The 16,882-nt window shown below is 45.9% G+C and overlaps 3 protein-coding genes across 4 annotated transcripts; 2 read left to right on the top strand and 1 right to left on the bottom strand.

Annotated features, from left to right (window-relative positions):
• Positions 1-7,925: 7,925 nt before the first annotated feature.
• On the top strand, positions 7,926-10,664 carry LOC117846828 (chromatin structure-remodeling complex protein BSH). 2 transcript variants are annotated; one of them, XR_004638469.2, is made up of 11 exons: positions 7,926-8,090; positions 8,209-8,297; positions 8,405-8,499; positions 8,589-8,660; positions 8,787-8,834; positions 8,913-8,996; positions 9,364-9,402; positions 9,626-9,708; positions 9,812-9,961; positions 10,082-10,171; positions 10,358-10,390. XR_004638469.2 is itself a non-coding variant. In XM_034727921.2 (11 exons), exons 1-11 carry the CDS (start codon positions 8,038-8,040, stop codon positions 10,407-10,409), a joined length of 768 nt encoding a protein of 255 aa, XP_034583812.1. In that variant the 5' UTR covers positions 7,927-8,037; the 3' UTR covers positions 10,410-10,664. The 2 variants fall into 2 exon arrangements, 1 of the variants encoding a protein (XP_034583812.1); XM_034727921.2 differs by having other exon boundaries at positions 7,927-8,090; positions 9,812-9,874; positions 10,358-10,664.
• Positions 10,665-12,110: 1,446 nt separating this feature from the next.
• Positions 12,111-12,706, top strand: LOC140222328 (hydrophobic protein LTI6B). Its single transcript, XM_072292550.1, has one exon. It carries the CDS (start codon positions 12,264-12,266, stop codon positions 12,432-12,434), a length of 171 nt encoding a protein of 56 aa, XP_072148651.1. The 5' UTR covers positions 12,111-12,263; the 3' UTR covers positions 12,435-12,706.
• Positions 12,707-13,377: 671 nt separating this feature from the next.
• On the bottom strand, positions 13,378-14,883 carry LOC117847079 (chitinase 10). The gene is made up of 2 exons (XM_034728241.2): positions 14,015-14,883; positions 13,378-13,915 (listed from the first exon to the last, which is right to left on the bottom strand). Exons 1-2 carry the CDS (start codon positions 14,557-14,559, stop codon positions 13,534-13,536), a joined length of 927 nt encoding a protein of 308 aa, XP_034584132.1. The 5' UTR covers positions 14,560-14,883; the 3' UTR covers positions 13,378-13,533.
• Positions 14,884-16,882: the final 1,999 nt, after the last annotated feature.

Raw genomic sequence — 16,882 nt, 5'->3', positions numbered from 1 at the left:
TTTCCCTTCCCTTTTATATAGCAGGTACTCCTACATGGAACCAACCCCACACTGTCTCATGTCTGCCTGACACATCATCTGTAACACTGTACTGTTACTGAAGTTGGGTGGTCCTTATCAATGGCGCCTGTCACTGAATTAATCCCCAACCAAAAGTCAAGAACACAAACAGCGCAAGTAATGCATTTGCACAAGGCCACCACCGAAGGCGACAAGCAGGAGGTGAAGTACATCGGTGGATGATACGTCGATATGACCTGCATGGTGTCCAAAATCATGAACAGGTGAGCGATATTTGGACAGGCTTATAGCTCTCATTGATTAGATTTTTTTCCCTACTCATCAAAATATCGCATACTAGATCTTTTAATTGTTTTAATTTACTGCTCGTCGCAGATGCTCGATGTTTTTTCAACATTCGATCCAAGTTTTAAGCCGTCGATGATCTGGTGCGTTTAGAGCCAAAATTCAAGTTAAGGCCGGGGTTCGAAAATTAAATCACGTGTTGTTCGCTTCATCGTCCTACGTACACACACGCAGCGCGCTGTTCAGATTTCGGCTCTTTCAGCAAGAGATCTTCATTGACGCATGCACAACATACCGGGGGGGGGGGGGGGGGGGGGGGGGGGGGATGTCGGCTCGATTATTATATATATATGTCTTTTTTTCTTGCGTAAAAATATTTTTTGCTACCCTTTAGAGTCCTCAAGATTGTCACTATATCCAGATTTCATCGAGATTATATACCAGCAAGAGTTTGTGGGAGGGAATCCAGCTGAAAACTACATGTGTACCTACTACGGCTCACAGATTTGTTTGTGTTATTACTACCCTTGAAACTTCACCTGTTCAGGTCCTGGCACCGTGTGGCACTACTCATTTACCTTTTCCTCTTCCTTTCACGTGGTGATAACTGTCTTTGCAACAAACAGAAACACAACTAAATTAGAACTACCTCCACGACGGAATGAGTGGTGCGTAGGCCTTTGGAGTATTTGTTTGGTGTTTGTGGTCCGTTGAGTGGTGCAGCGCGTTTGTTTGGATTGATTTCCACTTTGTTGTATGCTTATTCTGGATTTTCATCATCTTTTTAATATAATTGTCAGCTCTCTTTTCTGGTTCGTTTCAAAAAGAAAAATAAAACTACCTCCAAGACAAACAAATAAACAACTTTGAGCAAATTTTCCTTTAACTTTGTCATATATATACCTGACCTTATTGTTAAACCGTCACAATTCCTCAGTGTCGCACTATGCACTGTCGAGAGGGATTTACGGGATTTGAAGGTTTAGAAAGGATGAACAGGACTGGAAGAACGAGAAGTACTAAGCAATTTGCACCTGTGTTTCTCTTCTCTTGAACTGTTGAGTGATGATGTGCTCTAACCAGTTGCAAATATATAAAAAAAACATATTTTGTTTATTTGGACAAGACTTTTTGACCAAGCATAATATATACGCATGAATATAGTGTTAGGGGCCGCAGTATATTACGGCAAAATAGTCGATTTTGTCCCTGACCTTTCGCATGAGGGTCAAGTCCGTTCCTCTATTTTTTTGACAGACCAATTTAATCCTCCAACTTCAGTTCTTCAGCTCAATTTCATCATTCATATGAGCTGGAGTGCTGGACGTCCGCATAGAGATGCCATGTCACCCAACCACATGTTCCACAATACGAAATATCCTGTTTGCCCCTTTTTACTACGGACAGAGCAGAAGGAATAACACAGGCAGACGATTTTCGCAGGGATGGCAGGCATTGGACTGCTCGAGGGCGCGTTCTGGGCGACGAAGGCGCTGGAGACGGTGAAGCGGAAGCGCATCTGCGCTTGAAGCTCAGCACCACCTGCACGAAGCCACGAACAAAGTCGAGAAGCGCCTCGAGTGGCTCTGGCAGGTCTGCTCCCTTCCTCCACTCTCTCCCCCCTTTCCGTTCTGTTCGCTCTCTGATGCCGTCAAGGATGATGGCTTCGTCGTCTTCACGATCCATGCGTAGTTTGTGTGTTAGGTCGAAGTGGTTGGTTCGATTGTTGCTCCTTGAATCCTGCGAGCGGTGCTGGTCTACAATTGAAGTTCGGGAATTGTATATAGTGCCTGTGAGCATAAAACAAATACCTGCATTTGCAGCAACTTCTAGGAGATGGTCCAAAGTAAAATGAGCTCGTTCATATGAATGTGGGAAGATCATTTAGGTGCAGATCAGGCGCCGTGAGTGCCCTTCAGAATGCTGAGCTGGTTGGATTCGGAATACAAGTTAAAGGGTATTTTTGACTTTTACATGTGTAAGCTAAACCCTAACATGTGACTGGGTGACATGACATGCGTACGCGGACATCCAGTTCGGATGAAGGACAAAACTGAACTGAAAACGGAGTTGGAGGACACAAAAGTTGAGGGATGAACTTCACCTTCAGATGCAAGTATATATATCATCTATTTGGGTATATTGTATTGGTTATGTGACGACATTTTCTTTATCGCGTCACGTCGATAAGGATACACAACTCCTACGTACTACTATAAATGTTTTTTTAATTATTTTTGAAAAAGTACTGCCATAAATGTGATCCGACATTAAATTAAGCTTTGAAAGTGAACGTGTGTATTTATGTGTGTCTTGTAATCTCCTGTTCCCGTCACGAGAGAGGAATTGCTTTTATTTTAAAAAAAGCGATACACACAACCAGATACTCATACATAAACACACAACAAATATGGGTACACTCGGTTGTAAAATACAATTATTAGTGATCAATTACTAGCTAATTAATTAGTTAGTTACTTACTTTAGTGGAAAACCTCCACGCAGGGAACGCCACCCAAGGGGCAGGCATCCCAAACGGACACCATCTGCCTGTTGGCAGGGTATAAATATGTACTCCCTCCGTATATAGGATTTAGAGGTCGTTTAGGATATGATTGTGCTTACTATTAATTAGGAGCCTTATTAAATACGTTTGCGGGTGTATTCCATATGAGAAACTTGTGCAGCTGAGACAGCTAGTGCATGGAGGCATGAGGCTGGTGAGTTGAGTTCGAAACTCGACGGATGCATATTTTTTTTTTGCTGTGGCTTGATTTTACATGGCGCTCGGATTTGTTTTTTCACGTTTGTGCGCGACAGAGGCTGCATGTCCCTGTTTCGGATAGGCGTGGCCGCTCGCGTTTGGCTGCATGGCGTTCTTTTTTTTTGCGTTTGGTCATGGCGGAGGCTGCATGGCCCTGCTTCATCTAGGGTTTGGTTGCATGGCGCTCGCTGATTTCGTTTTGGCGCTCGTTGTTTTCGTTTTGGCGTTCGCTGCCTTTGCTATATAAACGGAGCGGTCCCTTCCTCTTTCTACCTCTTCTCTTTCCACTTAACGCTGCAATAGGTGATTTCTTCCCCGACTTTGATCTGAATGTGCGTTTAGAAGAAGATGACGATGGCAATGTTCCCCTAAATCTCAACGAGCTAATAATGGAGGATGACAACAACAATGATAAGCAACAACGTCAAATTAGTTTATCAGTTTGTGCCTACTAATGTTTGTTTTTTTACAAGTAGAACATAATGTGGAGGCTCCCGTTGAAGAACAAGTTGAAGAACCCCACCGAAGGAAAGAAATGTCTGAAGAGCTCCAAAAATAAGTTTATCAAGCTTTGTTGGCTAGAAGCAACAATGGGAAACTAGGCAAGAAAGATACTACAATTGTTGTTGATCAATTTGGCCTTCACATTCGGTTAGTTCAGCGTTTATGAAAGCGAGGTAAAACACAACATGCAAACTCTGTTCCGGTTGTGGTTTCTAGTCTAAAGAAGGGTAAAGTTGGTCGTAAGGCAATCCCTGTTGATTTGGAAGCATTGCGCAACATCCCTCTAAAGGAAAGAATGACTATAGAGGATGTGTGTACCAAACTTAACATGAGCAAATGGAAGATTCAAAAGTATTTGAAAAAAGGTTTGCTTAGGTGTCACTCTAGTAGCATCAAACCATATCTCACTGAAGCTAACAAGAGGTCTAGATTAAAGTGGTGTGTTGACATGATTAAGAGGGATTTCCTTGCTGATCCAAGGTTTAAGGATTTGTATGACTTTGTGTTCATTGATGAAAAATAGTTCTACCTCTCTCAAAAATTTGAAAAAATATTATTTGCTACCCGAAAAAGATGATCCCCATCAGACTTGTAAGAACAAGAATTACATCCCTAGGCTCATGTTCTTGTGTGTTTGTGCTCGACCAAGGTTTAGGGATGAGAATTGTATTTTTGATGGTAGGATTGGTTGTTTTCCACTTGTTCGATATGAACCGGCTATGAGAGGTAATGAGAGAACCGGCCGTGTACGGGGAGACTTGGTTACGAAGCCCATAACTTCGATCACAAGAGACGTGATTAGAGATTTCATGATCAACCAAGTGTTGCCTGCCATTCGAGCCAAATGGCCAAGAGAAGATGTGGGCAAACCAATCTTCATTCAACAGGATAATGCACCTTCCCATTTGAAATTGGATGATCCAGATTTTTGTGAGGCTGCTAAGCAAGAAGGATTCAATATTCACCTAATTTGTCAACCACCCAATTCTTCGGATTTCAACATTCTTGACTTGGGTTTTTTTCGAGCTATTCAAGCAATTCAATACAAGAAGAATGCAAAAACAATAGAAGCTCTAGTTCCAGCAGTGCAAGAGGTAATTTGATCAAATTGTTCACACATGTTTCATTGTTTCTTCAATAACAAATTTGCTCATTCATTCATTTCTTGCACACTTGTTTTGTAGGCATTCATAGAATATTCAGCACACAAAGCAAACCAAATGTTTCTAACACTACAAAGTGTTTTGATGGAAGCTATGAAGGTGAAAGGATGCAACAAATTTGAGATTCCTCACATGCAAAGAGAAACATTAGAAAGAGAAGATCGGCTGCCAATTTCTATCCCTTGTGAACCATCTTTGCTAGATGAAGCCGAGGCTACTCTTGCTGCATCAAACAATTAGAATGATGCTAGTTAACTTAATTAGTAGAGACATCCTTGTAACAGTTAATTAGAACTAAAGCTAGTTATCTTACCGATACTTTGGCGTCATCCTTTCCCAGCAGCAGCTCCTTGTAATGGTTAATGAAAAGCTCGTAGTCGAACTCGTCAAGGCCGTGAAGCATGGCGTCGATTATGTAGTCCGCGTGGACAAGACCGCAACTAGAGCATGGCCAGAACCACGAGTGCGCACGATTCCATGCTTGGCGATCCTCATGCACGAGATGACAATGAGCGCATATAAAAGAGCCCGGCGGCAAGGAATCCGGCACCATCTCCGAGTCCGGTGCGAGCTCCTACAACTCTGGCGTGATGGAGTCCGGCGCGATCAGCGAGTCCAGCACCACCTCCATCTTCGAGTCCGGCGCAGCGACCTCCTCCGGCTCCTACGACTCCGGCGTGACGAGATAGATTATATTTTTAGAAAAAAAATCAGCATAAGATCATATTTTTTTGATTTAAAATGAAATAGTTGTGAACTTTTAGAGATTAAACCATATTTTTGTTATTTCTAAAAAATAGTAAACCACCTTTGAAACCAACTAAAGGACCAAATTTAATTATCCAATTTTAATAGTTGGATGATGGTGTCCTGTTTTGTCGTTTAGGGTTCAAAATCGAACTAGCATGCTAGAGTTGGAGGGTTAAACTAGACTCCCCCTTTTGTGTAAGGTATATGATCAATTTCTTGTGATTTGATTATCAATAGTTTGGAAACTATGGTTTGAAAACATAAGAGGTGTATGTGTAGATTAGTATCTAAGAGTACTTGCATAATATTTTTTAATTCCATAAATAATTTAATAGAAAATCATAAATATAGGTATGCATATATATACACGCTTAAAGTTGGCTCATACAATCATGGATATGGAGCCAGACTGATATTTAGTCATCTAGCTAATTAAGAAGCACCGGCAGTTTCGATTATGAATGCTCACCAAACAATATAATGTACGGTAGATACATAGCACAATCAAAATGGGTCCTGGGATTTTTTTTTCCGCCGAAGATCGTGTTCACTCAATCAAGGTATTGTCGTTTTATGTCCATTCAACTACCATCGCTTTCGATGTGAACTTTTGCGCCTTTACTTGATTACCATATGACCGGATCTCTTTGTCAATTCAATGATTGTTTATTATGCTTGCATATTCCATGACGATAGAACTAGTGCCTGGTGAATCGCGTTCGCATCGTAACCGCCTTATGCCCTTAAGTACATGCTTAAGCTTGTCCAAATTGTTTGCTCTTCTAAGACATCCTTTTATCACCCAGCAGGCCAGCAACAAAAATCCTATAAATTATTATTTTCACTACGGTATAGTACTTCTCACGAAGATACACAATTCAATCTGTTATGGGAAAAGCCTAACAAATAATGATTGTACCAACCAACATGTTATTTTCACTACTGAAATACCCTCCATTTTCTTTTAATAGTCCTATTTCACCTTGTCACAATGACCAAATAAAACAATCCTACTTATCATCCATTTAATTACGTCATTACTATTCCTCGTAAATAAGCGATTTATTAAGGCCTAGATTTCTTGATGTCCATGTAGCCAATATCGCATGGAAGAATGAAGGGTTATGCATAAGGCTCAAGACAATCATTAAGTGGATGGACAGTTTATTGAAATAAGATTATCAAAATAGAATTTCTCGGATTTGGAAATATTTGTATCAAAAGAGAATGGAGGGAGTATACAATAACAATATAGAGTGTGATTATGTATTTTAAATACATGAGAAATGCCCGTTTACTCTAAAGAAAATAGCATGAGGATCCTTGTCATTGATGAAGTTGTTCTGATGTAGCTATTTTATTTTGTGTTTAAGAAAACTTGATACAATCATTTTCAATAATAGGTACAGAGCTCTTAGTCTATTCTTATGTTCTACTTCCTTCTGCCAGTACTTGACGTTCATCAGACATTTATATTTTTTTTTTGATTTTGCAGAAATATATAGTTGGATGAAAAAATTGTAAAACTAGACTGTCGTCACTGGCCGGCGGCGGTTGGATCGGCGGAAGGACCTTACCGCCGGCTCAGCCGGCGATAAGGGGCACACCCCTCCGCACCACACTTTCAAAAAAACATAACTAATTCATATTAATTTGGATGGAGATAAACTTTATATGAAACTTGTAGATCTCGATAAGATCTACAACTTTGTAGTTAAAACATTTTTCATTTAATGTCATATTGGTGCTCAAATAATCGACATGAGTTTCAGATCTAAAATTCAATTTTTAGATCTGAAATTGGGCAGCACACTTTCAAAAAATGATAACTAATTCATATGAGCTCAGATAAAAATAATATTTATATAAAAATTGTAGTTCTCGACGAGATTTACAACTTTGTAGTTCAAATTGTTTTTATTTAGAGCCATTTAATTGCTGAAATAATCGACACAAATTTCAGTTCTAAAAATTAAATTTTAGATCTGAAACTTGTGTCGATTATTTGAGTACCAATATGACATTAAATGAAAAAAATTTTAAGTGCAAAGTTGTAGATCTCGTCGAGATATACAAGTTTCATATAAAGTTTGTCTCCATCCAAGTTGATATGAATTAGTTATGATTTTTTGAAAGTACGGTGTGGAGGGGTGTACCCTTGTCGCCGGCTGGCGGTAAGGCTTTTCCACCGGCTGGGCCGACGACAATAGCCTAGTTTTGCCATTTTTTTTATTTGATTATATATTTCTGCAAAATACTAAAATAAAAAAAATAAAAAAAAAGCCCAGACATTTAGTTCTGTTTGGTCTGGAATGTTTTTTTTTCTAGTCTTGTTCGAGGTGATACAAGACTGGGCCGGTCCGCCAGGTTTAAGGTTACGGCCCATTCGTCATCGTTCCAGAGTCCGGTCCAAATAAAGATTCCTCGAAAGATCAGGGCCCAAACAGACCGTTCTCCTCACGTAGGTAGCACGGCGGCGCAGACCGAAGAAGCATCGGGCGGGCACGGACGGCGGCGTTGGTGCATCGACCGCCGGCGAGAAATAGAGAGATGAAGACGGTCAGCCTCGGCGCCTCCAGGCCATCCACCGTCAACTTCCGCATGTACGCCCTCTCCCTCCCTCCTAACCCTCTTCCATCAGAGGGAGACCTCGGATCGATTGCTGCGGAGAAAGAGGCCGTGGTGGCTGATTCGTTCCCCTCTGGCTCCTCCGCGCCGCAGGCCGACGAGGGACAACCTGGTGCCGATACGCGTCGACATCGAGGTGGACGGCCAGCGCTACAGGGACGCCTTCACCTGGAACCCGCGCGGTAGCCCTGCCTGCATCCCCTTCGCTTCTTCTTGCTTCATCTCCCACTTGCTTTTGCGCCCCTCGCTTGGCCGCCGGATTGATTCCCTTACCGCACCTGGCGCGCAGACCCCGACTCAGAGATCATCAGCTTCGCAAAGCGGACGGCCAAGGACCTCAAGCTGCCGGCCAATTTCGTCCCCCAGATGCTCCAGTCCATCCAGGTGCCTCTCTTTTTAGTTGCTTGCTTGCCCTGCTTTGCAATGTCTCACCTTTGTTTCTCACTACTGATTAGTTGTATTGTTCCGAACAGGGGCAACTTGCGGAGTTCCGCTCCTACGAGGGGCAGGAGATGCAGATCAAGGAGAAGATTGTGCCTCTCAAGGTTTGGTTTGCTTCTCTGGCTGCTGGTTGCACATCAGCAGACTTGTTTCTGGGCCTCTTGTTTTGTAGCCTCACATGAATGGAGTTTATGTACTCAAGTGACAGCTTATGCACGGTGAATATGCAGATTGACCTCCGAGTGAACAACACTGTAATAAGAGACCAGTTCTTATGGGTATGTATGTGTGTATTTGTAGTTTTTAGGAGTCCTCATGTCCATTTGCTCTAATTCATGTCTATTTTTGGCTGTTAGGATATTGGCAACCTTGATAGTGACCCTGAGGAATTTGCAAGGACGTTATGTGATGATTTGAACGTTACAGATCCTGAAGTTGGGGTATGCCTTAAATACTGAATTTCTGATTATTCAATGTAATGAACTGTTAATTGAACTGAAACATTTTTTATAATGACGGTTTCCCATCTTAGATGGCCCCCACTTACACATTTGCAATCCCCCCTAATTGTTATACAGATGGGATTACTGTATGAGAAGAACTTGCATTCAACTATGTTGCAATATCAATTAAAATGCTACTACTATTATTGTCAAATCTTTGTAATTTTCCATGGGTGAGGAGCTCATGATTGGCATAGTCATAGTTTGCTGTTATATGAATACTTTTTGCACTGCAATTCTTTTTTGTTTAATTATTTTTTGCAGCTTTGGTTTACGTTGACAGTGTCTTTTGTTTGATGCGCAGCCTGCAATAGCTGTTTCCATCCGTGAGCAGCTTTATGAGGTTAGAGAACTTTTCTGTGCAAGAGATCACAATATCATGAAACTGCTTTGATGTTCTTTGGCAGCAGAACTTGGAAAGTTTTGCTGCAGTTCCTTCACATCTACTGTTAATCTTTTTTGGGGAATAAGGCCTTCTATTAAAAAACAAAAATTGTTAATCTTCATATCTACTGTGAATCTTCTTTTTTGCTGATAAGGCTTTCTATTAATAATTTGCTTTGCAGATTGCTAGTCAGAGTGTCTCTGTTATGAGAGAAAAGCAATTGTCCAAGAAGGGAAGGCGAGCACCAGAATTTTCTTCGAATAGGTTCGTGGAGGAATTTACTGTTTCTCTTGAAGAGAAAATCTAGGGTGGATGCATACAGATTAAATCAGCATATCAAACTAAAGCCCTCCTTCATGTTCTGCAGCAAAGCCGTGAACAATGCAGTGGACTTGTTCAAGTATTTCGGCAGCAAAGGAAGCGTCATTCGGTACCATCTTTTCTTCTAGAAACATTGATCCGCTAATGATTGGTGTATTTGGTTATGATGGTGTCATTTATGTCAACTGATAGGCATGTAAGGCAGGGAATTGTTGACTGATAATGTTCGCTTTGTTTTTGAACTAACACCGTACTAGTTTACTATTGTTTGGTCTTGAAACTGCCTTGTTTGTTCTTTTCTGTTTTGTTGTATCAGGAAAAGGAAGGAATGGTATCTGTATGAGCCCGTTGTCGACGTTGTAGCTAATGAGGAAGATGGAAAAGAGGAGCCTAATAATTCTAGTAGGTGAGGAAATAGCTGATATTGAACATTCATCATCAGTGAATTCACTTTAGTAATTGTGAATTATACTATTTCTTGAAGCTGTTATTTTGGGTGTGCTTCAATGGCTTGCCAGTTAAAAGAGGAAGATAAAATAACGATGATTAGGCTGTGTAGAAGTTCACAAACATTTTTTTATGTTTTCCGCAGGCCGAAGAAGCGAGCAGAAGAAGAGAAAGTTGCAAGTCTTCAATCCCTTTGATTCAGACGTAGGACTACAATCCTGAAGAGAATTGTTGAGCAAGCTGCTCATTGTCCCTAAGCTCGAAGGGTTTTCAGCCAAAATTTGTTTGCCGTGGGGATGCTGCCTGCCTGACATTATTAGTCCTAGGATGTGTTCATTGTTGTTTGCATGCCTTCAGCAATATGTATGTATAGTGTCAGAGTGTTTATTCCCTGATGCCGGTGCCTTGACTCTGTGACATCCATTGTTGAATATACCTTCAATCTTCAGTAACATGCATTGTTAAAAGATGGGCAAGGCACTAATCATCTACCCCAAAAAAGGGTAGTAGCGAGATAGTTCCTGCTTACGGATAGGATCCATGATGACTAGGCTTCAAAGCAAAGCTAGAGCACTGCAAGATGCATGGTTAACAAAAAGGAATTGACTCCACAGACCACAGCAATAGAGTTATGCTGCATGATCCGGCTTTTCACTAACCTTGGTCGTCCTTTGCCTCTTTCGGTCTTTCCTATTAATTTTCTCTTTGGAGTTCGTGAACGGAGGGAGTAGATGCTTGACGATCCGCGGCGGCGGCCGTCGGTCGATGATGTACGCCACTCCGATCTGATATTCTGATGATCTGATCTCTGGTCTAGGGCTTCCTGCTCAATGGTTGATGATGGATTGGACGACGGATGAGCTTGTGAATGGGACACAGCAGCCGGCGGCGGGCGGACTAGTATCGTTGGAGGGTGTTATGGGCCATCAATATGCCCAAGCGTACTATTCTGGGCCTGATAACTGGAAACGTTTGGGTCATGAATTGGGCTGCCATTTTTTGCTGCCTCTCTCTTACCCACCCGATGCAAAGCATTGGGCCATCAATACTTTGCTAAATTGCTACTCTCTCCGTTCCAAATTACTATTCATTTGAATTTTTTTAAATATAAAATTTTTATATGGATCTAGATGCATATATGTCTAGATACGTAGGAAAGGTTATCACGAATTCATGAGCCGTCGCCGTCCTGGCCAGGTCGCATTTGTACTAATACAGTAGTAGATTGGCTGGCTGGCGTTGGCAAGTCAAAAAGGTGCCACGTCTCTCTGTGTTCGGGTGGACAGCCCAGCCCATACGCGCATCTTCCTTAGCATTTTTGCTTTGCGCGCGGGAGGGTAATGTTCTTTCCGTGGCCGGCTGTGATGTTCACCCCGCGGCAGCTTCTCCTTTTCTTCAGCATGCACCCTGCCTGCAGCATCAGAAATTGCACGCCAAGAGGGGTTGCAAGAATGGCAAGAGTTGTATGTAGTACGTGGCAGCTGGGTGTGACTACTGCCAGGGGTCCGATTGGGCCGGCCGGTCAGCATCACCGCGTGGAGGACGTACGAGACAGAAGGAAGTCGCAATCGCAATTCGCGAGCCGCGTGGAACTATTGGCTTCGGCGCGTAGGATCGGAGTAGAAAGGATAGATGGAGGGATAGGGTGCTTAGCAGCCAAGGAATTCCATCTCTAGCTCTAGCTAGCACCATCTCTGGCAGCATGCGCCACGCAGACGCAAACGGCTTGTTTGACTGCCTGGCATGACTGGCAAGCAGTGTTCATGACTGGCATGGGCGCCACTTGTACGCCTCGCGGGGCCCCGGCACGTGGCACCCCGCGCCATCGTCGCACCTCGTTTTTCTCGTGTTCCTACCTACCTGTCCCCCCCCGGTCTATAAAATCACCCGGACCAAAGGAAAGGAGGAATCCAAGCACAGCAAACAAACAGACTACCAGAGCACGGCACTGAGAGCCAACAGCATCAAGCAGGAGAAGGAGAGAGGGAGAAGGTCCTCCGATCCAGCAGCAGCAACAAAGGAAAGGAAGAGAAGCAACAGCAGCAGCAAAGATGTCGGAGGGGACGGCGAACTGCGTCGACATCCTGATCGCCATCATCCTGCCGCCGCTGGGGGTGTTCCTCAAGCACGGGTGCGGGCACGAGTTCTGGATCTGCCTCCTCCTCACCTTCCTCGGCTACCTCCCCGGCATCATCTACGCCATCTACGCCATCACCAAGTAGTAGAGAGGCCGGGAGGAGTGCTATCGATCGATCTGGTCGATTAGCGCTCCAGCTAGCTCCTGGTGTGTTCATGCCGTCTAGCTAGCTACTAGTACTCTTGTTTAGTTTAATTTCGTTCCCCCGCTCTTGGTCGTCGTCGTCGTCGTTGATTCCAGTACTTGATTATTCGCTGTTCATCATCTCATCACGTTGATTGTTGATCGATCGACTTGTTAAGTTTCTTCCCGGCTGATGGATCGTCGTTGCAATTAATTAATCAAAGTTGTTGAGAATCGTGTGCTGATTGCGCTGCTTGCCAAATTCTCAGCGAATCAAAGTTGCCATCTGCTGCGACCTTTAATTTTGTATGCGTATCTCGGTGTTGGTTCTGCTGATGACGGATGCTTCGTTCGATCACCACCCCTCAGACGACACATGTTACATACTAGGTTGCGAAGCAGCGACAAACTAAACGAGCACTCCCGGCCCACTGCTAGCGAGTAGTGCGTGCGTGTGACATCAGGGAAGAGATGCATCTCCAGTTCAGACGAAACGCGACCTGCTGAAACGCGGTGTGTGCAAAGCTCTGCTTGTTTCGTTCAGAGAGTTAAACCAAGAACTCAGCAACCGGGGGTTCCGGTGCCCCCCAAGCAAGCATCAATTCATCGCTAGCTCCTGTCCGTCCAGTCCAGCAGATGATGCACCCACCTGACCTGGGGCTACCTCTCTTCTTCCCCTGCAAGAGCACGCCAGTACGTGGGGCCTGTTTGGAGTTTGGACGCACAGCTGCCTTGCCTATGGTCCCAACGACGACCCAACCAATCATTCGTGCGTCATCACGTTTCACGTGTCTACGACGGTTCCAGCTGCTTCCATACACTTGCAGCAGATGATTCAACGAGCTAGAGAAGTGCCTCCTTAATTAGTTCTCATAGTAGTAAGTACATTCTTGCAACTAGAGAAGTTAAGGATTCAACGACGTTGCCCATCTTGTTTGTAACTTGTAAGAAACGCCAACTTTATTGTTGGCAAAGAGAAACTCAGCGAGTACAGTACAAACACAGAATGAGGCATGCATGCGATGCGAGCACAAAACAAAGGGTCAAAGCCTCAAAGGCGGCTAGCTAGGACTGGAATAGGGCTGCTGGTTGGCGCAGTCCAAGTTGGGCCCGACGTCGACGCCGAGCATGCCGCAGTACCGCTTGAAGAAGCCGATCCGGTCCTCCACCGGCGCGGGCTTCCCGCTCGGTCCGCACTCGATCCCGCCGTTGATGATGTTGGTCGTCAGCCCGAACCCCGCCGTCCGGTTCTTCGCCAGGTCGTCGCCGCTGGGCCGGTAGCGCCCCACCATCACGTCGTGGCACGACGGCTTGGGCGCCCGCGGCGTCATCCAGAACCACAGCGCCGTCTTGAACGCCACCTCCGGGTCGCCCGCCACCACCTCCGGCTCCCGCAGCCCGTCGAAGCCCACCGCCTTGCCCGCCGGCCCGTAGTTGTAGTTCCTGATCGACATCACAGCAGCCACCAAGTGATGCAATTAAGGCGACCTTGCCAGCAGAAATGGAGGAGGACGAGGAGATGGAGCTGGATCAAGTTATCACCATGAGAGCTGGATGGGTCCGCGGCCATGGTAGGACTTGCCGGGGACGCACGGCCACTGGGTGTTGTTGGCGTCGCAGTAGTTGCTCTGCGGGTTGATCTCCTCCTTGAAGCAGAGGCCCCACGCGAAGGGCCCGTCAGGCGCCGTCGCCCACCCGCCGGTCGTCTCGTGGGAGATCTGCGCCAGGAACGCCGCCACCTCGCGCCTCCGGGTGGCGTTGCCGCCGTCGCCGCCGAACGCCGGGAACGCGTCGGCGGCGCGGAGGAAGGAGGTGTAGTTGTAGAAGCCGCGCGCGGGGCAGGCGGCGTCGTCCTTGTGCAGGAAGAAGGAGCGGTACAGGTCCTCCGTTACGATCGACGCCACGTGGCTGTGGCTGTGGCTCGGGAGGTCGCCGTCGTGGCCGTGGTCGCCGTAGCCGCCGCGGCCGTTGTTGGGGAACAGGCAGTCCCACCTCCACCCCGACCACCACGCCGCCTCCGCGGCACCGGCGTTGGAGACGACCAGCACGAGGGCCAGCAAGATGGCAGGGAGGAACAGGCGCGCCATAGTTGGCAATTGGTGGTCACGATCGAGCACGCGGCCGCCGGTGTCCTCAGTGCAGCGAGCGTGTTTTATAGATAGAGAGGATAGCTAGCACGATCTAGTCGAGAGCGAACACATGGCGTGCACGTGCGTGGAGGCATCCCCAGCCGGCCGCGCGGGGCGGCCGGATTGAGGCGACGGCGACCGGCGGCGCTGGCAAAGCGTGGCTCATCTCATAATACACACAGTTGACTTGATCTTAATTAATCCACATTATTCGATCATGAGAAGCGCTGGAGCAGAAAAAAATTTTAGAGGATCGATCTGTTGATGTGACAGCAAGTGTTGTATCCTTGGAATTTGGGCTAGGCCAATGGCGCTGGCGCCCAACAGAGAGCATGTGCTGCATACTTGCACACATCGACAAGGGCTCGTGGGCTGCTAGCTTCTATTGATTTTTTTGTTGTTGACCATTTTGGTCTGTGTTAGCTCTGCTGATGACTTGGTGGTAATGAGTACTGACGGCACTTAGCAGGGCTGGTAAGTTTTGCAGTCGTAGGTGAATAAGATAAGAAGCTTGGTGAGTGAAGATGGACAGAGAGAGAACATGGTGGCCGCCTTGCTGGGCTTGAGCGACGGTAATAGAGAGAGATCTGCAGAGGGCGCAGGCAGCCAGCGAGACGTACGTTACGAATCAGGAGGAGAGCACACACGATCGATCCCCGAGGCCCAGTGGAAAGGCCTGGGGGGCAGTGTTACAAGGCCCACGGTTCCAAGTTCCAACCCCCTTCTCTGGGCCTATATGGCCGTTTATTTTCCTCATCTTAGTGAAACCACGGTCTGATCTGTAGGCTGAATACAAGATACACCAAAAACTACATGGCCTATATGCTGATGGACCACTACATTTCTATGGGTCATGGCTTGCTATTAACATAAAAAATTTACGTATATATTCAGTCCATTTTGATAATGGAGTATAATCGTCGAAAATATTTTTTGTTGTCCATATGTGTGCGACGGTTGTCAAGCACCGAGAGCGGGGATCCGACGAGACCCTCTTTTAGAGATCCGGCTTGGGGGTTAGCTCGTGCGTAGAGATTCGAGAAGCGTCTATGGGAGTTAGCGTGTGATTTTGCTAAGAGAGTTTTTAGACAGGTTCATGTCGCTCAGAAGTGTAACACCTTACGCCCTGTGTGTTGTGTTGCTTAGAGATGTCTGTCTTGTTTATACAAGAACCGGCCTTTTATAGGCTAGGCCCATGTGGGGACTGGTTGGGCGAGCCTTGCACCCCAATCCATCCCTTTACATTGTATGTATGAACGTGGCGGCCCAATGGCCGTCCTCCCTGCTACAGCTCCTCTGACGTGCCATCCACTTGCCCTGACGCTTCCTTGCCTTGGTACGCACGGCGCCGGAGAACCCCGTCCAAGTCCTTCGTATGTCAATCTTGTTTTTTTTTACCATCTTATCATGGTAACCTTCATGCTTTTTGACCTGGGCCCACTTCCCGGGGAGAGGGGTGTTGAATCTGGCTCCCGAGTCTCTTCCCGCGAGGTCGTCGCTGTTTCTCGGGGTCGTGGCGCCCCCCTCTGAGTAGCGGGCAGCCGGGAGCCAGGCGAGCGTTCTCAGCACGAGAGCGGCGCCCGCCGCCTGTTGGACGGGATGTGTGAGGCCGTCGGGAGGCCTAGGCGTGTTCCATTGACCGTAATGACGGTGTTTTTACGAGGACGGGGCGAGCGGTTGACAGCCTGCCTTGACTGTCGTGCCCTCTCGCTCTTGAGTACGCCTTCACTTGCTTCGCCTCGAAGCGAACCCTCCCGGGCGCAACGTGGGGCCCTGTGGGTCCCACCTGGCAGGCGCGATATTTACCTTGTCTTCCGAGGACCTCAGATTCCCCAGCCCATCTCCTTATTTTGGGCTTCTCGAAGAGGGAGCCCTTTTAAACAAGCAGGCTCCGCTTGTAAGTGCCTCCTCGGAGGACCCCGTTCCCTTGTCAGGCGCTGACAGTGTGATTGTTCATATGTCTATTACCACAACTACAGTCTAATCACCTTCTACTTGGCCCCGCTAGTACAAGTGTACAACCTATCAAGCTATCATAAAACTAGAACTCGGGGTTGTTGCATAAAAATCTTCTAAATAAGAAGTTGTTGGTCCTCTGGAGAGTAGAAAAGTTCTTTTTAATCTCATGCAAATTTCAGAAATTCATCAATGGTGCTTGAAAAATTCACCGCAATATTTTCTTATTAAAACCAAGCATAATTCTTTAGACATTACGATTATGAACCACAATTTAGCCACACCCAATGGTACTACTCTATGTTCTACAAATTGGATGCACATA

The sequence above is a fragment of the Setaria viridis genome, chromosome 3 (assembly GCF_005286985.2).
Source record: "Setaria viridis chromosome 3, Setaria_viridis_v4.0, whole genome shotgun sequence".
NCBI classification, from domain to species: domain Eukaryota; kingdom Viridiplantae; phylum Streptophyta; class Magnoliopsida; order Poales; family Poaceae; genus Setaria; species Setaria viridis.
This window is presented reverse-complemented; position numbering and strand designations above follow the sequence as displayed.